Source organism: Sphaerodactylus townsendi, linkage group LG01 (assembly GCF_021028975.2).
Source record: "Sphaerodactylus townsendi isolate TG3544 linkage group LG01, MPM_Stown_v2.3, whole genome shotgun sequence".
Classification (NCBI taxonomy): Eukaryota; Metazoa; Chordata; class Lepidosauria; order Squamata; family Sphaerodactylidae; genus Sphaerodactylus; species Sphaerodactylus townsendi.
In genome coordinates this window covers 4084815-4112056 of record NC_059425.1, presented here as the reverse complement: position 1 = coordinate 4112056, position 27242 = coordinate 4084815, and the positions used below count along the sequence as shown (strand labels likewise).

The 27242-nt window shown below is 50.5% G+C and overlaps 1 protein-coding gene across 2 annotated transcripts in view; it reads right to left on the bottom strand.

The window, feature by feature from the left end:
• Positions 1–1423: 1423 nt before the first annotated feature.
• Positions 1424–27242, bottom strand: part of LOC125443141 (nuclear receptor subfamily 2 group F member 5-like) — a 26048-nt gene continuing 229 nt past the window's right edge. The window contains exons 1-3 of one of the 2 annotated variants that reach the window (XM_048515095.1): positions 26861–27242; positions 23330–23857; positions 1424–2754 (exon numbers count right to left, since the gene is read on the bottom strand). The exon at positions 26861–27242 is cut by the window's right edge and continues 229 nt beyond it. In XM_048515095.1, the coding sequence (XP_048371052.1) occupies positions 2480–2754; positions 23330–23857; positions 26861–27056 (999 nt within the window). In that variant the 5' untranslated portion in view covers positions 27057–27242 and the 3' untranslated portion in view covers positions 1424–2479. The remainder of the gene's footprint in view (positions 2755–23329; positions 23858–26860) is intronic. The other variant, XM_048515086.1, reaches the window with a different exon arrangement.

The window sequence follows — 27242 nt, the reverse complement described above, 5'->3', positions numbered from 1 at the left end:
CACTGCGCCGGTCCTTGGACGCTGGTGCATCTCCTGCTAGACTGCTTCAAGTTCTGCGCGCTACTGCTGAGAGGAGGGGCGTAACTAAGGCAAAAATCACGTGGCAAAATCACCCGTTAGTAACCCCCTCTCGGCACACACAAATAATTAGTAACCTACTCTCGGGAACCTGTGAGAACCTGCTGGATCCCACCTGTTTATATTCCCCCTTTCTCTCCTGTAAGGAGACTCAAAGGGGCTGACAATCTCCTTCCCCCCCCCCACAACAAAAACCTTGTGAGGTGGGTGGGGCTGAGAGAGCTCCAAAGAACTGTGACTCTGGTTCACCACACCACACCCTCCACAGCTCAAGTGGCAGAGCGGGGAATCAAACCCGGTCCTCCAGATGAGGAGATAGGAGAGATTCAAATGAGGCAAATCAATCAAATCGATTATGCCCAAAAAGCTCCCGGGCACAGGATGAAAGCAAATGATTTACTCCCAAAGTGCCCTGCCACTAAACATGGAAGTTCCATTTACCTGAGATCTGTGAGGAGGCATTCTTCCCCCCTCCCCGCCCACATCTGCCTCAAGCCCAGGGGGGCTCTGCACCTTCTAAGAAGCTTCTAATCAGGTGCTCGGGAGCAGCAGCAGCAGCAGCAGAAGGCCTTTGCCTTTCACATCCTGCACGTGAGCTCCCAAAGGCACCTGGTGGGCCACTGCGAGTAGCAGAGGGCTGGACTAGATGGACTCTGGCTGATCCAGCAGGCTCTTTCTTATGTTCTTAAATGCCTTAGCAGACCAGGTGCTCGGGAGCAGCAGCAGCAGAAGGCCATTGCTTTCACCTCCTGCAGGTGAGCTCCCAAAGGCACCTGGTGGGCCACTGCGAGTAGCAGAGGGCTGGACTAGATGGACTCTGGTCTGATCCAGCTGGCTTGTTCTTATGTTCTGATGTTCTGCCATTTGCTGGTGTCTGTGTGGATTTTGTGCCCAGGGCTAACAGCAAATCAACACCAGCCCGACACCCCCAACACCGCCAAACACACTGCGATGTCCTTGCGTGGAAAATGCGGAGGTTCCATTTCGTGATGCTCCCCCTCTCCTCCCTCTCCTCCCCTCCCCCCGCAAACCATCTCCCACCCACTTGGTTGGACCATCTGTCCACGCCGCGCCAAGCAAGCGCTACCTTGGCGACGGCTCGTCTTCCCAAAACCCACAGACCGGGGGCATTATAGGAAGAAAGATGGGGAGGGGGGGAGGGACAATCTGGAAGGTGTTCAGCGACCAGCAGTTTTCATCTCAACGCCGGCTCCATCTTGTGAAAAAGAAACCTATGGGATGGTTCCTTTGGATTCCCTTCCTTTCGGCCTCTTCTCTTTTCGACTCACGCCTTCCGTTTTTTCTTCCTCTGGCATGGAAAACCCCATATAATAAAAGGGCGGAGTGGAGGGATCAGAAATTGGGTCCAGCAGAGGTTTATTTTTCCTTTATAAATAATCGGTTTCTCCCTCTATGGGGAGGGGCTCTGTGACTTTTATTCACATGCCCCAGGAACCAAAGCCCCACGTCCCCCCCCCCCCCCCATCATCTTTGTCTCCCCCAGGAAAGGGACACAATCAGTTCTTCTCCTGTCTTATTCTGTCCTCTCCCACACAATGTCACTGATCGTGGGGTGTGAAAACCCCTTCCCTCCAGATGGGGGTTCAGGCGGCTCCCCAGGAATGGGGCCTGTAAACACGTCTCTCTCTCCCCCTCCCCCTCTCGCTCGCTCACGCACGCACGCATGCACAAACATGCGCCTGCGAAGGCAAACGTTTCCCAATTAACCCCCCTTTTCTTACACTTTTACGCCCCAGACCAAGGAGGAGTGTGTGTGCGTCTCATTGCACAATTGGGTAAAACAAGTTGCAGGCAGCTTTGCGGCCGCTTCGCGAGTCCCAAGTCCAAGAAGGTTCTTTCCTCCTGCAGGAGAGCTCCTCGGAGCTGGCTCTCCTTCGCCCCGGGCTGTAGAAAGCCCTTCTCAAAAAGTCCACGGGTTGAGCCAACGGGCTGGAGAAGGCAGCCCACGAGCCACGGTGCCGAGAAAAGTACCGAGGAAAAGCCTCCCGTTCGGACACCTGCTCGTGGTTCGGGGGCCGGTAAAGACGGGGCGACAGCAGACCCTGTTTCAGGAAAGAACCAAACAGGGGTCCGTCCCGCTGTGAAGAAACAGCCGCAGTTTTGTTCACGTTAGAGTGGCCTAAATATGGCCGAAAGGGTGCAGAGAGACCTGACCCTTTAACAAAACAGTCTTAGGCGCCGCTGCTCCGGGTTGCTTCACTGCTGTCTCGGAACTGGGAGAGCTTTGACCGCCTCCCCCCCTACACACCCACCCATACCTGCCACAGGGGAGTCTGAGTTGAAGCCCCCTTGCTTATCTGGCCTGGGGCAGACAGAGAAGGAGGCGGAGCGGCAGAGAGGTGGCTACCCTGCAGGAATCTGCCCAAGGCCGAGTCGCCTCTCACTGCATCGGCAGGTAGGGCCAGTTGAAGCTAGAGCCGGACAAAAGCATGTCCCGGATGAGGGTCTCGATGGGGGTCTTCCCCACCAGGCGGACGAAGAACAGCTGCTCGATCACCGGGGCCGAGACGATGCGCAGGGACGGCAAGCGCAGCAGCAGGCGGCCGAAGCGGCTGGGCTGGTTCGGGAACTGGTTCCGGACGTATTCCTCCAGGGCGCACTGGGATTTCTCCTGCACGTTCTCCACGTGGCACAAGTCTGCGAGCCCCACCGCGTCTGCAGGAGAGGAAGGCAATGTTAGCATAGGGTCTTCCACGGCTGCCTGTGGTTGCCAGCCCCGGGTGGGAAATTCCTGGAGATATGGGGCTGGTGTCTGGGGACAGTGGGGTTTGGAGAAGGATGGGCCCTCAGCAGGGTATAAAGTCATCAGTGGTGGGATCCAAAAATGTTAGTAACAGGTTCCCATCGTGGTGGGATTCAAACAGTGGCGTAGCGCCGATGGGGCTGGGCGGGGCACGACGGGGGCGTGGCCGGGCATTCCGGGGGTGGGGCATTAATAATTTCTCTGTTACTGTAAAAAACTCTTACTGTAAAAAAAAGTTCCTAATTTCCCGCTGGTATCTTTCTGTCCATCATTTAAACTCATTATAGCAAGTCTGATCGTCTACTGCCAAACAGGAACAACTACTTCTCCTCTAATTGACTGCCTGTCAAATACTTAATACTTTCAAATACTTAATTTTGTTTCTAGAAATCAAAAGAAGGAGACTTTCCTTAAACAAGGAAATTTACCGTATTTCTAAAACATGTTTTTAAAACAGCCCAACAGGGAGAATTATCCCGTTTTCTACCTTCGCTAACCAGCCACATAGGAAACAACAGGACTTTATGGTTTTTGGACCTAATGGAATTTCTAACGGAAAAGCAGACCCAATGAGTAACCCCCTCTCGGCACACACAAATAATTAGTAACCCACTCTCGGGAACTGGTGCGAACCTGCTGGATCCCACCTCCGAAAGTCATACTTTCAAAACTTCAAAGCCCCCCTTCTCTCCTGCGGAACTGATCTCCGTCCTCTAGGGACCAGTTCTAATTCTGGGAGATCTCCAGGCCTCGGCAGCAGGTTGGTAACCCTGGCTGCTCCCCAGCTGCCTTGCGTGTGCACACACGCAGATGAACCCAGGATAAAGAAGAGGGCACCACAGTCTCACACTCCCTTAAGCCACAGAAAGAAAGCGCACAAAAGCGTCCTTTGCTTCGTCCTTTCTGAACGTTTGAGACTCTGTCCCAGCGGCGGGGGGCAGGGGGGGGTCCCAACCTCTTTCTGCCAGGACTAAACCCCACCAGCAAGACAGGGACAGCTGCCCCAGAGGCCCAGAGACACGGCAGTCAATTTCCCAGGCCTCCTCACTCTGGTCCCGCCTGCAAGGACCAAAAACCCGCTGCTGACCGTGAAACAAAAATCATCGGAACGTTGGAGATTCAGCAACATTTCGGGATCTAAAATGGACTCTGGGGGCTGCGTTCTGAACGGTACATTATAGGACGCTGCTTCCTTCTTCTCTTGTGGAAATTACAAAAATAAAATTAACCGCTGAGATTTATATTTTACATATTATTTAAGAGCGAACAGAAAAGGCAAATGGCAACAAAGTCGCCCATCCTCATTTCCAAGCGGATGTTCTAACTGTGACTTCGTCTCGCCTGCTGGCACGGATCACAACTGAGCCCGTGGAGTCGCATCCCTGCTTTACCTTATAAATCTGGTGGTTTCCGCACAGCCCGAATATAATGGACCAAGGAAGCTATTTCTCCTGTTTTGGGGAAGGACTTTGCACAGGGCTCTTCACCAAACTGGGTTCCGCCCATTATAGGCCCATTATATAATGGGGTTCCGCCCATTATAGGCACATGCAAAATAATGCATTTTCAAACCACTTTCACAACTGTTTGCAAGTGGATTTTGCCATTCCGCACAGCTTCAAAGAGCACTGAAAGCAGTTTGAAAGTGCATTATTCTGCATGTGCAGAATGAGCCATAGTTGCCTCAATCCTGGTTTTGCAAAAATCACTTCACTAGCAGACTTCTTTAAGAAACCAAAGAAGCCACAGCGAGCCGAACTGTTTGCAATCATTTCCGGAGGGGTGAAATATCCAGTGTGACAACATACAGGGGAAAGTGTGTTCGCTAGTGTCCAGCGGGTTCTAATGTGTTACACACATTATGAGAGAGCTCCGAGAAGCTGTGACTAGCCCAAGGTCACCCAGCTGGTGTGCGTGGGAGTGCACAGGCTAATCTGAATTCCCCAGAGAAGCCTCCACAGCTCAGGTGGCAGAGCAGAGAATCAAACCCAGTTCCTCCAGATTAGATACACGAGCTCTTAACCTCCCACACCACTGCTGATGAATACATCTGTCTATCTTTACCTAACTGTTCACCTGAGTGGGAGAAGAATCTTTTGGTTCCAACCCTTTTCCAAGAGTTAACTCCGCTCCAGTCAAAATTTGCAAAGCCTGTTTATGTTTTGGCCCGGAGGCAACAGAATTAAGTGAAGCAAATTCTGGAGAACAACAAATATCTACATCAACTTCTAGAGGTTAGATTAATGAAGGAAGATTAACTGGAAGAATGTTGATTCCTTTGAAATGTGGCAAAGGAGGAGAGTTTGATGGATACTCTAGACGGTCAAAAAGACGAGCAAGGAGAATATGCAAACTACTCTTGGAATACAAAACAGAAACAGAACTAGTCAAAGATAATATGATACTCTGGGCACAAAATCTTAACGAAAACATTCAATGGGAACATTTCTGGAAGAACAATTCAACACCAACACTCTCCACCGAAATCAAAGAAAATAATACAAAAATGTTTTACAGATGGTACTTAGCATCACTAAAGTTATCTAGGATATTCAAAACTTGTTCACCACTCTTGGAATATAATACATAAAACTATAGAATAAATTACAGGTTCGAGATGCTTCCAGAAACACATCTTCTTCATTTATGGGATCCTAAACTACAAAAACAAAAGAATTTATTTTGTTATCTGACAGTGGCAGCGAGAACTGTTGTGGCCAGACACTGGAAAAATTTTAATAACAGGTTCCGATGGTAGTGGGATTCAAACAGTGGCGCCGCCAGGCACACGCACCTCCAGTCCCTATTGGGCAGGGAGGTTGCTTTAGTAACCCCTTCTTGGCACTCAGAAAAAATTAGTAACCACTTCTAGAGAAGTGGTGAGAACTGGTTGGATCCCACCTCTGAACCTATGTTACGATACTTGTGTAGTAATGATCCCCAAAATAAGACATTAATAATAGCCATGTAGAATCTGATTTGTCACACTTACATGGCATCAATTGTTATTGTTACTTATGTAAAATTTAAGCATCAAGCATTTAGACACATAGTATGTATTGTATATATTATATTTCTTATCTGTTCTCCATGCATATTACATTGAGCAGCAGTGGCGTAGGAGGTTAAGAGCTCGTGTATCTAATCTGGAGGAACCGGGTTTGATTCCCAGCTCTGCCGCCTGAGCTGTGGAGGCTTATCTGGGGAATTCAGATTAGCCTGTACACTGCCACACACGCCAGCTGGGTGACCTTGGGCTAGTCACAGCTTCTCGGAGCTCTCTCAGCCCCACCCACCTCACAGGGTGTTTGTTGTGAGGGGGGAAGGGCAAGGAGATTGTAAGCCCCTTTGAGTCTCCTGCAGGAGAGAAAGGGGGGATAGAAATCCAAACTCTTCTAATAATAATAATAATAATAATAATAGCAACGTAGAATCTGATTTGCAACACTTACATGGCATCAATTGTTATTGTTACTTATGTAAAATTTAAGCATCAAGCATTTAGACACATAGTATGTATTGTATATATTATATTTCTTATCTATTCTCCACGCATATTGCATTGACTTGTTACTATGTACGTTACCACATTTCGAAAACCAATAAGAATATATATTTTTTTAAAAATGAATCAGTGGGTTCTAGATTAAATCAAGTCTAAACTCTCCCAAGAGGCTAAACTAAAGCTGTCACGCTTTGGGCGCAGGATAAGACAGGAGTCACCGGGAAAGTCACTGATCTAGGAAAAGTTGCAGGAAAAGAGGAAGGCCCAACAAGGAACGGAGTGACTCCACAAAGGAAACCACAAAGGCCCTCAGACTGCAAGACCCAAGCAAGGCTCTGGCTGTTTTGGAGAAAACTGACTTATAAGGTCACCATGACGGCACATCGCACACAGACGGTCCTAGAGACAACCCTGCCATTGTTGGTCCCCAAATGCCCTCCGCACACAGCACAAATCCACCCCATGGATAACGACGTCTGCTATATCTCAGTTACAGAACAGACATTTCCCGTCTGAATTGTTGCACCTTCTGTCCATCCTCCACCATTAGACACCTCTGATTTAAGATTTTTCACTCTTGCAAAACCCAACAAAGTTTTTAAAAGTTGACCAGCCTCAAATTTCTTCCATTTCTCACGTAACAGACTTGGTGCCTCCAAAGAAAAGCCATAAAAATGAGAGAGGGTGCCACTTTTATTTCCCGACTATCATAATTTAATTTTTCTTTCTGAGTCAGCCCCCATTCCATATTATTAGCCCTCAGCTGTTCATTTGTATATACTGAAAGCCTTGGGTGCTGCTATTATTACACTATAAGATCACTTCAAATGGTAGTACCACATTCATGCCCACCTGCTTACAGTAGCTTCCCCCCTGCCCAAGTCTAGATTCTTCCCATTTTCTGTGCAACTGAAGACCACCCCATAATGGAAACCAACTCTCTTACTGCTGAAGCCAACGGGAATGTACTGGTAGGATGCTAATTTATTATGAACTCATTCTCCTTTGAGGCCATGGTGGGCTACTTAACAAAACACACACACCAAAACTGGTCTTGAGAGACTCTGAAGGCCTGGCCCTTACCAGCAAAGGAGATGTCAGGTATGATGGCTGTGCTCCCAGAAGTGTAGCTATACGGGGGCAAGGTGGGTGCACTGGTGGGGGCGGAAAATCATCCCCCGACTCCTTCCCTCCTCGCCCTGCCTCACCAGGCCTGGCCCCACCCCACCAGCCTGGCCCATTTTTAGCCGGGGGCAGGGGCAGGGTGGGTGCATGGGGGGAGGGGAGGGGGAGGGGGCAGCCCCCAGGTGCCAATTTCTCCCCCTACACCCAATGGTGGGATCCAAAAATTTCAGTAACAGGTTCCCATGGTGGTGGGATTCAAACTGTGGCGTAGCGCCAATGGGGCTGGGCGGGGCATGATGGGGGCATGGCCGGGCATTCCGGGGGCGGGGCATTCCTGGGCGGGGTTGTAGCAAGGACGCAGCCGCTGCGCCGGTCCTTGGGCGGGAAACAAATGCACGCAGGCGCAGGCTGCCACGCACGCCGGTGCACCTCCTGCTAGACTGCTTCACGTTCTGCGTTCTACTGCTGAGAGGAGGGGCGTCACTAAGGCAAGAATCACGTGGCAAAATCACCCATTAGTAACCCCCTCTCGGCACACACTAATAATAAGTAACCTACCCTCGGGAACCTGTGAGAACCTGCTGGATCCCACCTCTGCCTACACCCCTGCTCCTAAGCTCAGCTACTCCCTTGTAAACCCATGGACATCAATGGACACAGAAGGGTATCACTGCTCTATTTCATGTGTAGGCAAGACTAGCCTCCACTCAAAAGGGGCTTTGTAGGTGCCAACCCCCCCCCCCCGAAGAAACTTGTTGGGCCTTCGTTGGGTTTGTTCCAGATGCCCTTTGTAGGATGGGACAGACCCAGACCGCGTGGTTGGCTGACGTCCTTCTTTTTTGTCGCTTGGCAAAATTTTGTTTTGTGCAATTTTGTGTTGTGATCTTAAGATGTTCCTAATGGAGGGAGAGATGTTGATGCGTTATGCATTCATGCTTTTGATGAAAAGCAGGATAAGAATTTTGCAAACCAGTTGTCCTGCCTCTTCTTTTTTAACCCTTAAAGCCCAGAAAAACAGGGCGTCATCTGGGTGATTGAAAAACAAAAATTAAAAGGTCTGCATGCTTTCCTTTCCTTTCTTTTTGGTACACGTTTCATCCGAGAATTCCCACACACGCACGCCCTGCTTACTTTCCACTCCAGTAAATTGTCAAGGCGAGGGTGACATTTCTTGGCTTGAATGGTGCCCGAGCCGCGTTCGGCCCTTTCCCCCGCGCAGGGTCCACAAAAGGCCTCCCCATTCAGAGTCCTCGAATGGGTCCCGCAGCTATTCAGACCCTGAACGGAGCCCCCACAGACGGGCCCAACGGGACCCTCCGGCAGTTCTATTCAAAGGTGCCGTTTTTCAAATGCAGCGGGGCTCTTAAGCAGACATTGAGCTAGGCCAGGAAGAATGGGCCGCCGGCCGCGGCTCTCAATAGCCGGGACTTGAAAACTCATCTTCTAACGGGACTCTGTAGTAGCCCACCAAAGGGGTGGCGGAAGAGGGCACTTGAAAAAGGGGGGCGTATGCTGTGGGGAGAAAAAGAGAGGGGCGGGCTGTTGATTTGCTCGACACACCCCACCCTCGGGAAGCAACATTTGAGCAGGCAGCTGTTGGTCACGCCACACACCGGCAGCCGACAATTACTAGACTCAGCCACCACCCACCGTATTGCCTTCTCCCCCATTATTACTCTTTAACCAGAATTATCCCTGTTGAAACTCCCCCACTCGGCAGCCCAGACAAACCCACGCCGCCGAGCCTCTCAGGAAGGGTATTTCTTCCTAACAGGGATCGATTTATTGTTTTCCGATCCTCCAGTCTCCTTTTTATGTGTTGCCAACTGTTGAGGAATGGTGACAGAAAATTCAGGACTACAGAACAGCAGATAGACCAGTGATGGCGAACCTTTTCGAGACCGAGTGCAGCCCAAATTGCAACCCAAAACCCACTTATTTATCGCAAAGTGCCAACCCGGCAATTTAACCTAAATACTGAGGTTTTAGTGTAGAAAAAACGGTTGGCTCCGAGGTGTGTGTTACTCTGGAGTAAGCTTGGTGAAGCAACCGTGCAACACTTCGAATGGGTGAATCACGACCCTAGGAGGGTTTACTCAGAAGCAAGCCCCATTGCCAGCAACCGAGCTTACTCCCAGGTAAAGAATCGTGCTTTAGTTCTTCGCATGAAAATCAGTGGGGTTTAACAGCGCTTAACAGGGTTAACTACACTGCTTCCCCAAAACTAGGTCTTAGGTTTAATGCTAATAATCGAGGCCAGCCTAGATGTGGGGCGGGGGCAGGGGCGTACCTAGGCACACTGGCGCCCGGGGACAAAACCTGAGTTTGGCGCCCCCCCCCCGCCCAGCGTATGGGCGGCCACCCTCCCCCACCATGACCAAACAATGATTTTTTGTACCAGCTCACAAAACACCTCCCACTCCCATCAAAACATACATGGCTCTCTCCCCACCAACTCTTTTCCTAATTTCCTAATCACAACAACCCTATGAGGTAGGTTGTTAGCCTGAGAAACAACTCCAAGCCAGTGCAAGTGGATATTAAGCATGTAAATCTCTCACAAATCACCCCCAGTAAAACATTTACCAAACAAATGTCAGCATCATCTCTCACAAAACACCTCCAGTGGAATCCACCCCCAAACAGAATCACTTTCAATGAATTGTTTAAACTAGGTCAAATTCTTCTTTTAAATCTACCTTAAAGGGAGAATCTGGGGTCCCCAGTTAAAACAAAATTGAAAGTGATGCTGTTTGAAATTCTAGTCCTGAAACAGCATCACTTTTGACGGTTGGAGATTCAGATGAAACAAATAGCAGATTTGGCTGGAATCTGGGCAAATTTGGGCACATTCAGACAAAAATTGTCTGATTATGTCCTGCCCAAATATGAACAAATGCGAATGCAAGGTATTTGGGCTTTTGGGGGGTATTTTTGGTGGGTTTTTTGGCCTGCAGGGAGCGCATTTTTAAAGCTAGCGGCACCATGATTTCAGGGCATCATCCAGAGACTGTCCTGATGATACCACCCGAGTTTGGTGATGTTTGGTTCAGGGGCAGCAAAGTTATGGACGCCCAAATGGAATGCCCCCATCCCCATTGTTTTCAATGGGAGCTAACCTGAGATGCGGGCTACCCCTTTGAGGGACCATAACTTTGCTGCCCCTGAACCAAACATCACCAAACTCGGGTGACAATCCTAAGAATAGTTAACAGATGATACCCTGAAATTTTGGTGTCACTAGCTTTAAAAATACACCCCTTCCAGGCACCCCAAAAAATTTGGCCAAGATTCTTTGTTTTGCAGTGACTTTGCTCCATTGTAGCTAATGAGGAATTTCTGAGGCAGGCTGCACATTTTTGAAGATAGAGGTGCCAGACTTTCAAGGTGGCTCCAAGAGGCCTTGAGTAATAGCATCCAAGCTTGGTGAGCTTTTCTTCTGGAGTGGGGGGGGGGGGTTTGAGAGAGTTCTGAGAGAACTCAGCCCACAGGCTTTCTTATGCAGGAGCGGGGAAACAAAATAAGCCTTTTGGGGGCCCATAAAATTGAACCCCCAGAAGCAAAGGTTTCCAAACCTGGATGCTATTACCAGGAGGCCCTCCTGGAGCCACCCTGAAAGTCTGGTGCCTCTATCTTCAAAAATGTGCAGACTGCCTACACACTCAGAAATTCCCCATTGGCTACAATGGAGCAAAGTCACTGCAAAACAAAGAATCTTGGGCAAATTTATTGGGGTGCCTGGAAGGGGTGTATTTTTAAAGCTAGTGACACCAAATGTTCCGGGTATCATCTGTTAACTATTCTTATGATGCCACCCAAGTTTGGTGAAGTTATGTTCAGGGGGACCAAAGTTATGGTCCCTCAAATGGGTAGCCCCCATCTCAGGTTAGCTCCCATTGAAAACAATGGGGATGGGGGCACCCCCTTTGGGGGTCCATAACTTTGCTACCCCTGGACCAAACATCACCAAATTTGGGTGGTATCATCAGGGCAGTCTCCGGATGGTACCCTGAAATTTTGGTGCCACTAGCCTTAAAAATGTGCCCCCTGCAGGCCAGAACGTGAAAAAAACACTTAAAACATTAAAAAACACACAAACGACCCTGAAATGTTGGCGCCCCCCATGTGACCAAATGGGGGGCTCCCGGGGACAAAGGGTACCCCCTGTCCCTAGGCAGGAACGCCACTGGGCGGGGGCAACTCTATTTGTGCGTGCCCACAGAGAGGGCTCTGAGTGCCACCTCTGGCACCCGTGCCATAGGTTCGCCACCACTGAGATAGACTGATGACTCCCATCAACAATAAATGTCTTGATTCCTGTTTCAAAGTATGGGACCCCGATGCTAAGATACCTATATAGTAAAGACCCTCAAAACAGAACAATAATAGAAACGTAGAATTTACTTATCAGTGCATGGATATATTTTGCTCTTCTTGGGGGGGGGGGGTCTTCTTTTTCCTGTATTCTTGTTTCTGTTGCATTCCAGATGATACTAATCTTATCACGCACACAGAATATTATCAACATTGTGACGCCTGAAAAGCACTTTTTCAGACATATAGTACATATCATATTTATTATATTTCTCCTTCGTTCTGCTCAAATACTGTACTGCATTATTCCTTCATGCCTGAATATGTACCCTGTTTCCCCGAAAATAAGACATCCTCTGAAAATAAGACGTAGTAGAGGTTTTGCTGAAGTGCTAAATATAAAGCATCCCCCGAAAGTAAGACGTAGCAAAGTTTTTGTTTGGAAGCATGCCCGACGAACAGACACAGAAAAATAAGACATCCCCTGAAAATAAGACATAACGCATCTTTGGAAGCAAAAATTAATATAAGACACTGTCTTATTTTCGGGGAAACAGAGTACATTGCTGTAATTTAACAAAATAATTTTAAAAATTATATATAAGGAAGGGTATTCCAACAGCCAAAATTTTGGCCTCTTCCACATGCCGAGCTCACCACATATTTCCCCCATGATCAAACCTTGTATCTTGGAAACGTTTTCTGTGAAATCAGTCCACACACCTCCATCAAATCCAACCCCCTGCAATGCAGATACCACACCATCAAAGCACTCCTGACAGATGGCCAGCCTCTCTTTAAAAACATCCAAAGAAGGAGACTCCACCGCACTCCGAGGCAGTGAATTCCACTGTCAAACAGCCCTTGCTGTCAGGAAGTGTTTCCTGATGTTTAGGTGGAATCTCTTCTCCTTCACCTTGAACCCAGGACTCCTGGTCCTAGTCTCTGGAGCTGCAGAAAACAAGCTTGCTCCCTCACCAACATGACATCCTGTCAAGTATTTAAACATGGCTATCATGTCCCTTCTTAACCTTCGCTTAACTAAACATCCCCAGCTCCCTGAGTCTCTCCTCGTGAGGCATGGACTCCAGACCTTTGACCATTTTGGTTGCCCTCCTCTGGACCAGGTCCAACTCGTCCATTTCCTTCTTGAACTACAGTGCCAAGAACTGTACACAATATTTTTTTAAATTCTTTTGAAAAAGGAAGAGGAGGGGGAGGACAAAATGGCTGAAGGAGAGTTGGACAACTACATGGGTCATAAAAACATAAGAACTAGCCTGCTGGATCAGACCAGAGTCCATCTAGTCCAACACTCTGCTACTCACAGGGCCCACCAGGTGCCTTTGGGAGCTCACGTGCAGGATGTGAAAGCAATGGCCTTCTGCTGCTGCTGCTGCTGAGCACCTGGTCCGCTAAGGCATAGGTGTCAAACATGCCGCCATCCAGATGTTATGGACTACAGCTCCCATCATCCCCTGCCAGCACGACGCTGGCAGGGGATGATGGGAACTGTAGTCCATAACATCTGGAGGGCTGTGACTTTGACACCTGTGCGCTAAGGCATTTGCAATCAGAGATCAAGGAGGATCAAGATTGGTAGCCAGAGATCGACTTCTCCTCCATCAATCTGTCCAAGCCCCTTTTAAAGCTATCCAGGTGAGTGGCCATCACCACCTCCTGTGGCAGCATATTCCAAACACCGATCACACGTTGCGTGAAGAAGCGTTTCCTTTTATTAGCCCTAATTCATGGATAAGAGATAAGAGTCCTAATTCATAGATAAGGGATAAGAGTCCTAAGTCATAGATAAAAGTCAGTTGTTTTGGTGGGGTGCGCGATCGAGGGAAGTTGGCTCCGAAATAGATTGGAAAAGTGTTAAAGTGTTCAGGAAAACAAAGAAGGGGGAAAAGAAGGGAAAACGTTTCCAGAGCCAACCAGAAGGGGAAAGTATGGAGTTCAAAGAAAGCAATTCAGCCTTTGGCAGCAAGACACGTTGTAAACAATTCACGTGTAAAAGGCCGATATCTTGTTCTTCTCTTGCTCACTTGCTCCTTTTAATTGTGAGGCGCCCGAAGCAGGATTCTGATAAAGCAGCACAGAATTCCTCATCAGTGAAGATGGAAAGACCTTCACTTGCTATTCAGGATTTCAGCTCCCCTAAAGGGGGGTTCCTGCAGGCAGGTAACCAGCAAGGTGCCACCACCTCCGTGAGAGAGAGGTCAGAAGCCCCCTCCAGGCGGCAATTCCAGAAAGAAAGGCCAAAATCCAATGAAGCTGGTGAGACAAGTGTGCAGGAGAGGCATCGAGGAGCAGCAGTGGCGTAGTGGTTAAGAGCAGGTGTACTCTTAATTTGGAGGAACCGGGTTTGATTCCCCGCTCTGTCACTTGAGCTGTGGAGGCTTCTCTGGGGAAGAAGAAGAAGAAGAAGAAGAAGAAGAAGAAGAAGAAGAAGAAGAAGAAGAAGAAGAAGAAGAAGAAGAAGAAGAAGAAGAAGAAGAAGAAGAAGAAGAAGAAGAAGAAGAAGAAGAAGAAGAAGAAGAAGAAGAAGAAGAAGAAGAAGAACTGGATTTATATCCCCCCCTTTCTCTCCTGTACTCAAAGGGGCTTACAATCTCCTTGCCCTTCCCCCCTCACTACAAACATCCTGTGAGGTAGGTGGGGCTGAGAGAGCTCCAAAGAACTGTGACTAGCCCAAGGTCACCAGCTGGGATGTGTTGGAGTACACAAGCTAATTTGGTTCACCAGATTAGCAAACCCCGTTCTCCAGATTAGACTGCACCTGTTCCTAACCACTACACCACGCTGGTTGAAAGACCTGGGTGCCTTCCTGGCCAAAGGGAAATCCCAGGGGGAAGGAGGTCACCCTTGATGGAGGGAGAGACCCCTGTCTGCATCCGGGCCATGGAGAAGAGTGGGCCCCGGGCACAGAAGCAGCCACACAGGAGGCAGAACTCTGTTACATCCAGGCTAACAGCCCCTCCTGTCACTGCCACGTCAGCAAGAATAGAGGTCAGCAGGAATGGAACTCAGAGCTTTGCAGGCCCTGCAGAGTTGGACCCGGGAGGCCAATAGCTGGTCCGAGAGACAGTTTATAGCCAGTGGCTTCTAGTCAGAGGTGGGATCCGGCAGGTTCTCACAGGTTCCCGAGAGTAGGTTACTCATTATTGGTGTGTGCCGAGAGGGGGTTACTAATGGGTGATTTTGCCACGTGATTTTTGCCTTAGTGACGCCCTCCTCTCAGCAGTAGCGCGCAGAACGTGAAGCAGTCTGGCAGGAGGTGCACCGGCGTGCGTGGCAGCCTGCGCCTGCGTGCATTTGTTTCCCGCCCAAGGACCGGTGCAGCGGCTGCGCCCTTGCCACAGCCCTGCCCAGGAATGCCCCACCCCCGGAATGCCTGGCCACGCCCACATCGTGCCCCGCCCAGCCCCATTTGCGCTACGCCACAGTTTGAATCCCACCACCATGGGAACCTGTTACTAAAATTTTTGGATCCCAGTGTTCCCAAATATCAGACACAGACTCACATTTGGCGCACGACGTTTCTTCTTAAAAGGCTCACTCAAGAGGAGCAAGTTTTCATAGTGTTGCCACAGCACCCACCCCCCGCCCCCCTCCCCCTGGCCAAAGTCACAGCTGAGACATGGACCTCCCCCCAGACCACTCCCAGAGAGCATCATGTCACCTTCTGGAGGTCCCTGGCCCAAAGGAGATGCCACCGACCTCAACCAGGGCCTGGGCTCTTTTAGCCCTGACCCCTGCCTGGTGGAACTCTCTGCCACCTGAGATCGGGGCTCCACGGGATAGAGCACGGTTCCGCGGGGCCTGCAAGGCAGAGATGTTCCTCTGGGCTGGTGGTTGAGGCAGCACAGCCTCACCAACTGCCTGGCTTCCCCTCCCCCCTTTCCTCCTCCCCCTCCCCTCCCCCCTTTTCTCCTCCTGCCTCCTTCCCTTCCTTTCTCCTTCCCATCATTTTTCTAGTCTCTTTTGTCCTTCCCCCCTCCCCCCCTCCCCGCATTTTACGGAATAAGCAGAAAATGAACGGATGAGCGGCAGGGATGTCGCTGGGCTTATGGGATGAGATTCCCACCGGAAAGCAGGATGAGGAATGGCGGGGCACCACACTTCGGTATGTTTGTAAGACAATCTGTCAATTAAGCGGGTTGAGTTTTACAATCCTTTTACAACATTCTATTAAGAACATAAGAACATAAGAACAAGCCAGATGGATCAGACCAGAGTCCATCTAGTCCAGCTCTCTGCTACTCGCAGTGACCCACCAGGTGCCTTTGGGAGCTCACCTGCAGGAGGTGAAAGCAATGGCCTTCTGCTGCTGCTGCTGCTCCTGAGCACCTGGTCTGCTAAGGCATTTGCAATCTCACATCAAGATTGGTAGCCATACATCGACTTCTCCTCCATAAATCTGTCCAAGCCCCCTTTAAAGCTATCCAGGTTAGTGGCCATCACCCCCTCCTGTGGCAGCATATTCCAAACACCAATCACACGTTGCGTGAAGAAGTTTTTCCTTTTATTAGTCCTAATTCTTCCCCCCAGCATTTTCAATGGATGCCCCCTGGTTCTAGTATTGTGAGAAAGAGAGAAAAATGTCTCTCTGTCCACATTTTCTACCCCGTGCATAATTTTATAGACTTCAATCCTATCCCCCCTCAGACGTCTCCTCTCCAAACTACAGAGTCCCAAGCGCTGTAGCCTCTCCTCATAAGGAAGGCGCTCTAGTCCCTCAATCATTAACTTGTGTTCATGTCCTGAATTGAGAATGTTGCAGTTGTGCTGTGAGCCCCCCTGAGCCCGGACTTTGGATGGGACAGGGCAGGATAAAAACCGAAACAAAGTAAAACTGCCACCAAAGACTCCTCATAGAACTGCGCCATGGGCTCCACCCACTCTCCCGGCTTGCCTATAGTCAATATTGCTTCTCTTTGCAGGGGGAGGGGGAGGATAGGCATGCTCAGGGAAGCAGCAGTGGTGCCCCCAGGAGGAAAAGACCAAGCAGGACTCGTGGCCACAACACCTTCCCAGGGGCTACTCTCCCCCCGCAGCGGGGAAGGGTGGATATTCCAGGTACAGAACTCTCACAGTGGGGTGGGCAGAGGGGCTCATGTGCCCAGAAGAGCCATGGGTATCTCTCCTCCCCTCCATGCAGTGGTGGGATCCAACAATTTTAGTAACAGGTTCCCTCGCCAGCCCCCCCTCAGCAAAGGGGGCAGAGGCGTACCTAGGCAAACCTGAGCCCTGGGCAAAACCTGAGTTGGATGCCCCCCACATGGGCAGCCACCCCACCACGACCCCAAAAAATTTCTTTGCACCAGGTCATTTCTAAATCATCATCACATTATAGAAAATGCCCCAACTCACAAATCTGAACACAGCAATGGTGAAACACACAGGTTCTTTGATAGAGAACACCTATCAGGTACGAAAGGTACGAAAGGCTGAGAATCAATTAATTGCAGTACCTGAAAGGGATTAACCCAGTTCAGGGAGTGACATTATTAGTCGCAATTGCTATATGGAACCTTCACGTTCAAAGGCAGGATGCCTCTCGGGGAGGCGAGGAGGGCGTGGAGACGGGAAAGCGGACCCAATTAGTAACCCCCTCTCGGCACACACAAATAATTAGTGACCCACTCTCGGGAACTGGTGAGAACCTGCTGGATCCCACCTCTGCCTCCATGCCAGTGTTTCTTCTGGGTAAGGAATCGGCACTAGCCACAGACAGGAGGCGGGCACCACCCAGGGAAACTCCCAAAGAGATGCACAAGCAAGAAGTCTGGCATTGGGCAAGGAAGCCGTGGTCAGGAGCAGAGGTCAATGCTGGGGCCTCTTTCCCCGGAGGGCTGCCAGGGCGTGCCCCCTTTTGGCCTCTTGGATGGAGAGGGTATCAGCTGTCTCCCTAACTAGCGGGCACCTGGATGAATGGCTACACCATCCGTCGGTCACCATCAGGGAACAACAATTCTGGCCTGCGCGAGCAGAGGGCGCAAGAGCTGCCTCTCCACTCCCCCTGCTGGAGGGAACCGGCATTGCCACGCTTGGAGCAAAAGCTGGTCTGGTGGATAAGAAGATTCTTAGAAGAATCAAGGAAGCCGTTCCCAAGAGGATGGTCTGGCTCAGCAACGTATGAAAAAGGAACCCAGGATCTTACAGAAGAAACCTCCCTCCATCTTTCACATCCCAAAGACAGATTTACACTGAAGCTACAGAGGGAACAAGCAGATTCCTACAGAGACCAACGAGTTTTCCGAGTGGACCTAATAAGAACATAAGAACGAGCCTGCTGGATCAGACCAGAGTCCATCTAGTCCAGCCCTCTGCTACTCACAGTGGCCCACCAGGTGCCTTTGGGAGCTCACATGCAGGAGGTGAAAGCAATGGCCTTCTGCGGCGGCTGCTCCTGAGCACTTGTTCTGCTAAGGCATTTAAGAACAACAAAAGGAGCCAACTGGATCAGAGCAGAGTCCATCTAGTCCAGCCCTCTGCTACTCTGGTTCCTCCAGATTAGATACACGAGCTCTTAACCTCCTACGCCACTGCTGCTCCAAGTACACCTATGGGAAGGCCACTGGGAATGCCTTTTTAAAATGTCCCCAGTAAAACCAGACCTCTTCAATGCACTCTGGCAGATCTCTAGAAGGTAGTGGATTTGGACTCTTCATACCCAGCAACGTGAGTTCAAGATGGCAGCGCTCAGCTTCCCACCCAAACCGCTTGCAGGTTCTCCAGAGCTCAGACGCAGCCGAGCGTGCGAGTGACAGCTATTCGTTTGCCAGTACAGCTAGATCCGCTAGGAGACTGAGAGCCATGAAAGACAGAGCTACACAGTAGTGAAGAGCAGCAGACTCTAATCCAGAGAACGAGATTTGATTGTCCATTCCGCTACACGAGCGGGGGATTCGAATCTCAGAGAATCATAGAGTCACAGAGTTGGAAGAGACCCCCAGGGGCCATCCAGTCCAACCTCTGCAATGCAGGAACACACAATCAAAGCACTCCTGACAAGTGGCCATTCAGTCCCTCTTTAAAAACATCCAAAGAAGGAGAGTCCACCATGCTCCGAGGCAGCGAATTCCACTGTCGAACAGCCCTGACGGTCAGGAAGTTCTTCCTAATGTTTAGGTGGAATCTCTTCTCCTTCACCTTGAACCCATCACTCCTGGTCCTAGTCCCTGGAGCAGAAGAAAATAAGCTTGCTCCCTCACCAACATGACATCCCTTCAAATATCTAAACCTCTGGCTAACATGTCACCTTTCAACCTTCTCTTCACCAAACTAAACATCCCCAGCTCCCTAAGTCTCTCCTCGTAGGGACTGGTGAATTGGGTTTGTTTCCCGACTCCACCACACGAGCAGCGGACATTCATCTGGAAAATCAGGTTTGATTCCCCACTCTTCCGCGTGAAGCCTGCTGGTTGACCCGGGAAAGTCACAGTTCTCTCAGAACTCTCTCAGCCCCACCTGCCTCACAAGGTGTCTGCTGTATGGGGGGGGGGGAGGCAATTAGCCCCTTTGAGACTCCTGGCGGTAGAGAAACACGAGGTAGGAAAACCCGCTCTCCATCATCAGTCTGTTAATTAGCCGACGTGTTAATTAGTCTGCAAAAACTGAATCGAGCTTTGCGTAGCCTGTGATTCTTTATTACTTTCCGACAAATTGTTTGTGTTTTGATCTGTTAGACGGGTGGATCATGAATGGCAGAATTGTTCCCCTTCCAGCTGCATTTATGCCCTCCAGCTAAGTTAGGTACACAAATTACGGGCCCACTATTTCCATAATTTAGACCTCCCCGCTCAACATAGACCCTGTACGTTGGTAAGACTGAACAACGCCTTCCCATCAACGGTACTAGCAGGAAGGTTCCGTCGTGCCCCCTGTCAGGAGGGACTCTGCCATATGGGAGAGGCTTGCCATAATATTATTATTATTATTTATTTATTTATTTAATTTAATATACCGCCCAATCCCCGAAGGGCTCTGGGCGGTGTACAACACAAAACAGTTAAAAACATCCAAAACATCCATAAATTATAATAAAACAGCGATCATGATATAACAAGATGGCGTCCCACCTGAACCTAATCCCTTCAACAGAGGGGGTAATGGTCCCGATGGTATAAGGGACCCATAGCTCTCAACAATGGATCCCATTAATTGGGATTCCAGCCTAGGGAGGGGGGAGGGGGCACTCATGCGTGCTGGTTTTTTCTCCAAAAGAAAGTCCCGGTGGAACAACTTTCGGTCTTACAGTGCCCTGGGCGGAAGGCCCAAAGGTCCCGCAGAGGCCCGGACGAATGCTGGGAGGGAGAGTGTTCCACCAGGCAGGGGAGCAGGGCATGAATCCGTAAAGGCCCTGGCTCAGCGTGGAAGGCCAGCTGCATCATTGAGGGGGCCATGGGATCTCCAGTAGGTGGCCTCCTGCTCGAGCACGCGATGAGAGCCGGAGGCACTGGGACATGCATCTCTCAGGGTAATGCGGTCCAGAGAGGCCACTGAGATATCCCGTAATATCCTTGATTGCCAATTGCATGAGAGATCTCCTGGTAAGAACATAAGAACATAAGAACGAGCCTGCTGGATCAGACCAGAGTCCATCTAGTCCAGCATTCTGCTACTCGCAGTGGCCCACCAGGTGCCTTGGGGAGCTCACCTGCAGGAGGTGAAAGCAATGGCCTTCTGCTGCTGCTGCTGCTGCTCCTGAGCACCTGGTCTGCTAAGGCATTTGCAATCTCTGATCAAGGAGGATCGAGATTGGTAGCCATAGGTCGACTTCTCCTCCATACATCTGTCCAAGCCCCTTTTAAAGCTAAAGTGAGTTTCTTCAGGCCATAAACAGTAGTGGATCTGGGGGAGGTGGGGGGGTCAGATAACCCAGGCGACACTTGAGCCGGGCTGGGTTACAGAGGTGGCAGCTGTCTGCTCCTCTGCCCCCTCCAGCTTGCAGGAGAGGCAGCAAGCAATAAGTGAGCAAGGCAAGTTTGGGTGCTGGCTGGCCAACCTCTAGTGGGGCGGTGAGCTGATCTGGACTTCTGTGCTGGGTGAAGAACAGTTACCCAGAAGTTCAGCACTGGCATACCAACCCTCTGTCCTGCTAAGGACTGCCCAGCACCTGAACTCGCCTCCCTCCCTTGCTTAGCTCAGCAGCCCGTCGCTGCTACAGCCCAGTGATTCTTTGAATTTTAAAGGCAAGGTACTCAAAAGGGGTTTTTGCGAGGGGGGGGTTGCAAGATGGAGTTTGGCTGGGGGGGCAGCTGGGGGAGCACGGTGTACTGTACTTGGAGTCCTGTGTCCAGTTCTGGTCGCCACATCTCAAAAAGGATATCGAAGAGATAGAAAAAGTGCAGAGAAGGGCAACGAGGATGATTGAGGGACTGGAGCACCTTCCTTATGAGGAGAGGCTGCAGCGTTTGGGACTCTTTAGTTTGGAGAGGAGACGTCTGAGGGGGGATATGATTGAAGTCTACAAAATTATGCATGGGGTAGAAAATGTGGACAGAGAGAAATTTTTCTCTCTTTCTCACAATACTAGAACCAGGGGGCATCCATTGAGAATGCTGGGGGGAAGAATTAGGACTAATCAAAGGAAACACTTCTTCACGCAACGTGTGATTGGTGTTTGGAATATGCTGCCACAGGAGGGGGTGATGGCCACTCACCTGGATAGCTTTAAAAGGGGCTTGGACAGATTTATGGAGGAGAAGTCGATCTCTGGCTACCAATCTTGATCCTCTTTGATCTGAGATTGCAAATGCCTTAACAGACCAGGTGCTCAGGAGCAGCCGCCGCAGAAGGCCATTGCTTTCACCTCCTGCCTGTGAGCTCCCAAAGGCACCTGGTGGGCCACTGTGAGTAGCAGAGAGCTGGACTAGATGGACTCTGGTCTGATCCAGCTGGCTTGTTCTTATGTTCTTACGTTCTTATTCCTTGGCCCAAAAGCTACCCAGCTGTCCTCAACCAGGGCCAGGGCCTTTTCAGCGCTGGCCCCATCCTGGTGGAATACTCTGTCGGATGAGACCGGTGTCCTGTGAGACTTAGTAGGTCCACAGGGCCTGTAAGGCAGAGCTGCTCTTCCTGGCCTTTGGTTGAGGCAGCAACAGGATCCATCTGGCAGGCCTCCCTCCGCCTCTTCCCTTTCCCCTGTTCCTTCCCCTCCTTTTTCCCTTAATTTTTGAATGTGAATGATTGAGGAGGGGGGTTTTTTGGGGGGGGGAGGTAAAGTTTGATTATTAACCCGATTGCAGTTAAGTGCCAAGTCTAGGACAGACATGTTTTATTGACCTTTGTTATTACTGAATGACTTTCAGAAAGCTGATTTCTTAAGAAACTACTGGGTGTGACCCCGTGGTTAAGAATACTAAATTTAAAAAGAGTACAAGATGGATGGAAGTTTCTTAAAAATGAGGTCTTGAAGGCACAATTTCAGACAGTTCCAATGAGGAGGTGTCTAAAGAAACCAGGGTGGCTGACTGAAGAACTCTCAAGCGAGCTAAGATATAAAAGGGGGATGTGCAAGAAATGGAAAGGGGGGGGGATTCAAACAAATAGCCAAGACATGTAGGGAGAAAGTCAGAAAAGCTACAGCTCACAATAAGATCAGGCTTGCAAGAAATGTTAAAAATGAAAAGGGTGGTTTTATAGGTTATGTACGTAGCAAAAGCAAGAAAAATGATTTGATGGGTCACCAGTGGCGTAGTGCCCAGGGGACAGGGTAGGGCGTCTTGCACCGGGTGCGCGCCGGTGTGGGAGCGGGGCGGGGGCTTTCCAGGGGTGTGGCAGAGGCATAGGGCACACACATGCCCCCCTCGCTACGGCTCTGTGGGTCACTGCATGGAGAAGATGGTGAAATTCTAACGGGGCGGAGAAAAGGCAGAACTGCTCAACACCTTCTTTGCCTCAGTAATGGGTTCAAGGTGCAGAAAAAGAGATTCCACTGAAACATGAGGAAGAACTTCAGGGCTGTTGGACCGTCAGGGCTGTTGGACAGTGGAATTAACTGCCTTGGAGAGTGGTGGAGTCTCCCTCTTTGGAGGTTTTTCAACAGAGGCTGGATGAACATATGTCGGGAGTTACAAAACTGATAAATAAATAATAAACAAATACGAAAGAAAGAAAGAAAGAAAGAAAGAAAGAAAGAAAGAAAGAAAGAAAGAAAGAAAGAAAGAAAGAAAGAAAGAAAGAAAGAAAGAAAGAAAGAAAGAAAGAAAGAAAGAAAGAAAGAAAGAAAGAAAGAAAGAAAGAAAGAAAGAAAGAAAGAAAGAAAGAAAGAGAGAGAGAATCGGTAATGATGGGCTGACCACCACTGTACTTATTTGCTGCCGCAATGAAAATTTCTCTCCCTACAGGCCTGTTCCTTCTCCCCTCTTTCTCCCTGTTTCGTGTTCGGCCCAAACAAATCCTGACCTGCACTCTGGGTGCACTCAGAATGTGTGTTCCTGCTTTGCAGGGGGTTGGACTTGATGGCCTTTGGGAGCCTCTTCCAACTCTATGATTCTGTGATTCTTTGCCCCATGCAATGTAGACTGACTCACCGGGGGTGAAAAGCACGATGGCTTTGAGGCAGGCGTACTCCGCCGCGTCGACGTGCAGCGCCTTCAGCTTCTCCACCTGTTCCTGGAAGACCCGGATGTGGTCCATGAAAGCCACCACCCTCTCGGCAGACATGGGCGAGGCGTGGAGGCCGGCCGCCGCCAAGAGGGGTGCCACGTGGAAGGGCATGGCGCACTGGGCCGCGTTGAGCACAAAGAGCTCGCTCCACGTCATGCGCAGCAGGCAGACCTGGTCGGCCAGCTGGAAGTCGGGGAAGAAAGGGACGTTCTTGGCCCACTCGATGGCGCTGAAGAGCAGGCGGGCCGCCATCTCGCAGATGTTCTCGATGCCCATGATGCTGCCCGCCTGGAGGCACTGGGCCCCGTAGCGCGAGGTCGGGTAGGGCTCCGCCCGCAGCAGCAGCGAGATGAAGCCCGTCAGGTAGGAGGGGCAGCCGTAGGGGTCTCCGTTAGTCAAGGCGTACTGGCCAGGTCCAGACTGAGCGTGTGCCATGCGACCCCGCTGGACAGCTGAGGAGAGAGAGAGAGCAGAGTTAGCCACAAATACCAAGAAGATTCCTCCATGAGCCCCCCATTCCAGCTAGGGCCAAATGGGACAAGAGCAAAAGTCGGTGGTCGGGCCCTCCTGCAGGCTGCTAAAAGTCCCCAGGCCCAGATTTTCCATGAAGACTGTTGCAGAGGGTGGCCGTGTTTGGTCTACAGTAGAACAGCTAGATTTGAAGCAGTTGGATACCCCCTCCCCAGTGGTGGGATCTACTCCTACATTCCTCCTGGGTGACCTTGGGCTAGTCACAGTTCCAGTGGTGGGATCCAAAAATTTAAGTAACAGGTTCCCATGGTGGTGGGATTCAAACAGTGGCGTAGCGCCAATGGGGCCGGGCAGGGCACCACGGGGGCATGGCCGGGCATTCCGGGGGCGTGGCATTCATAATTTCTATGTTACTGTAAAAAAAACTCTTACTGTAAAAAAAAAGTTCCTAATTTCCAGCTGGTATCTTTCTGTCCATCATTTAAACTCATTATAGCAAGTCTGATCGTCTACTGCCAAACAGGAACAACTACTTCTCCTCTAATTGACTGCCTGTCAAATCCTTAATACTTTCAAATACTTAATTTTGTTTCTAGAAATCAAAAGAAGGAGACTTTCCTTAAACGAGGAACTTTACCGTATTTCTAAAACATGTTTTTAAAACAGCCCAACAGGGAGAATTATCCCGTTTTCTACCTTCGCTAACCAGCCACATAGGAAACAACGGGACTTTATGATTTTGGGACCTAATGGAATTTCTAACGGAAAAGAAGACCCAATTAGTAACTCCCTCTCAGCACACACAAATAACTAGTAACCCACTCTCGGGAACTGGTGAGAACCTGCTGGATCCCACCTCTGCCCCCCCCCCCAAAAAAATATTTATGGTCTCTAAGATGCTCCTGGGCTCTAAACTAGTGGTTCAGCGCAGGCCTTTTCCATTCTGGCCCCTCCTGTGTGGGATGCAAAAGGCCCACCTGTTTGTCAGGGGAGTTGAACATCTTGCAAGGAGGGGAAGAGAGACCGAGGGTTGGCTATTTTATTTTTGCCCTGGCCTGGATGGTCCAGACTAGCCATTGGACAGCCAGCGTGGCGTAGTGGTTAAGAGCAGGTGCACTCTAATCTGGAGAACCGGGTTTGATTCCCCACTCTGCCACTTGAGCTGTGGAGGCTTATCTGGGGAACCAGTTTAGCCAGTGCACTCCAGCACATGCCAGCTGGGTGACCTTGGGCTAGTCACAGTTCTTTGGAGTTCTCTCAGCCCCACCCACCTCACAGGGTGTTTGTTGTGGGGGGCGGGGAAGGGCAAGGAGATTGTAAGCCCCTTTGAGTCTCCTTACAGGAGAGAAAGGGGGGATATGAATCCAAACTCTTCTACGTTGGAAGTTATGTGGAGTTGGCCCTGGTCAGTACTTGTATGGGGGACCACCCAGGATGTCTGGGGTTACTACGCTGAGGCAAGCAATTGTAAAAACCAGGGAATGTGGGGAGTCTGCACAAATTTCACCGCTGGAAACACACGGCTGGAAACACGAGGCACCCAAAAAACCCTTTTTAAGAAATGTATGTCAATTCCAGGCAGGTGGACATAACTCGGCAATCGGTTTTCTTTCCATTCGTCACTCTAGACCCGTGGTGGCGAACCTTTGGCACTCCAGATGTTATGGACTACAATTCCCATCAGCCCCTGCCAGCATGGCCAATTGGCCATGCTGGCAGGGCCATGATGGCAGAAACGATGTACCGTCTGCATAACATCTGGAAGTGCCAACATGGCACTTGTAACCCTGAATACTCTGAGGTTTTAGTTTTTTTAGTGAAACGGTTGCCTCGAGGGCATCGTTACTGCGGGAGTAAGCGTTGGTGGTGGTAGTCGGTGGCTTTGCTTTGAAGCAACCGTGCAACTCTTCCAACGGGTGAATCACGACCCTAGGAGGGTTTACTCAGAAGCAAGCCCCATTGCCAGCACCCACGCCTCCTCCCAGGTAAAGGATGCGGCGCTTTTAGTTCTTCGGTGATGAAAAATCCAGTGGGATTTAACAGTGCGCTTAACAGGGTTACCTACCTGCTTCCCAAAACCCTGGTCTTAGGTTTAATGCCTAATAGCTCGAGCCCAGCTGCCCAGGCCAGCCTATAGATGTGGGGGGAAATTTGACTCTGTTTGCGCGTGCCCACAGAGAGGGCTCTGAGTGCCACCTCCGGCACCCATCCCATAGGTTCGCCACCACTGCACTATACTCTTATTGATACATCCCAGAATTGCACTGGCTTTCTTCAAAGTCAGATAAGCAGAACTGAAGAGGAAGGAAAGAGGTATGCGCCACGCTAGTCCCTTTTTCCAACTGCCTCCACTTCACCCAAATCTCTGGAAAGGAGGTATCATGACCTGTGTGTGAAGATTCTTCTTTGGGTGGGGGCTCTGTCACCTGTGGCCAATGAGGAAGAGTGGCATGGGGCCTACCCCGCAAGGCTCTTCTTTGGACAAGGAACAATCCGAAAGACTCCCTTGATGAAAGAGAGAAAAGGGACGGAGAAGAAAGAGGCTGCCTCTCAGGAGAGAAAGGAAGGAAGAAATGGGGGGGGGCAGAGAGTTTGGCATACAGCAGAAGGAAGATGGCAGGGAAAGAAGAAAGAAAGGAGTTTGATTTATATCCTCCCTTTCTCTCCTGTAGGGGAGACTCCAAAGGGGCCACGACTGACAATCTCCTTGCCCTTCCCCCCTCACAACAAACACCCCATGAGAGGTGGGTGGGGCTGAGAGAGCTCCGAGAGGCTGTGACTAGCCCAAGGTCACCCAGCTGGCGTGTGTGGGAGTGCCCAGGCTAATCTGAATTCCCAGGAGGCATAAGCCTCCCACAGCTCGAAGCCGACCGAGCGGGGAATCAAACCCGGTTCCTCCAGATTAGATACACGAGCTCTTAACCTCCTACGCCACTGCTGCAGGGTTTCAGGAGGGGGCTGCAGGGTTTCTCATGGCCACCCACCTTCGCGGCGCATGCCGACCTTGAGGCACTTGGTGGCTTGAAGCGGCAGTCCCTGCTTTTTTGCACTGGTTGGCGGGTGGTGCTGAGTGCGGACGGGGCACTGCCGGCTGGCCCGGCAGGTGTAGCTCAGGTTGCGGGCGCCACGGAGCGCTTGAAGAAGCTCTTGCAGCCTTACGCGATGGAGTGACCTGGCCATAGTGCTTGCCGCTGGCCTTGTCCCCGCACACCATGCAGTCGGCGGCGGCAGCCAGGGCCTTGCTCCTCTCGCTGCCGGCCGGGGCTCCCCACCCTCCCGGGGCACCAGAGGGAGTGGGGAGGCAGAAGAGGGAGGCGAGAACCCACAGGCGCCCCCAGCAGCTCCTCTTGCCAGGGGGTTGCCACC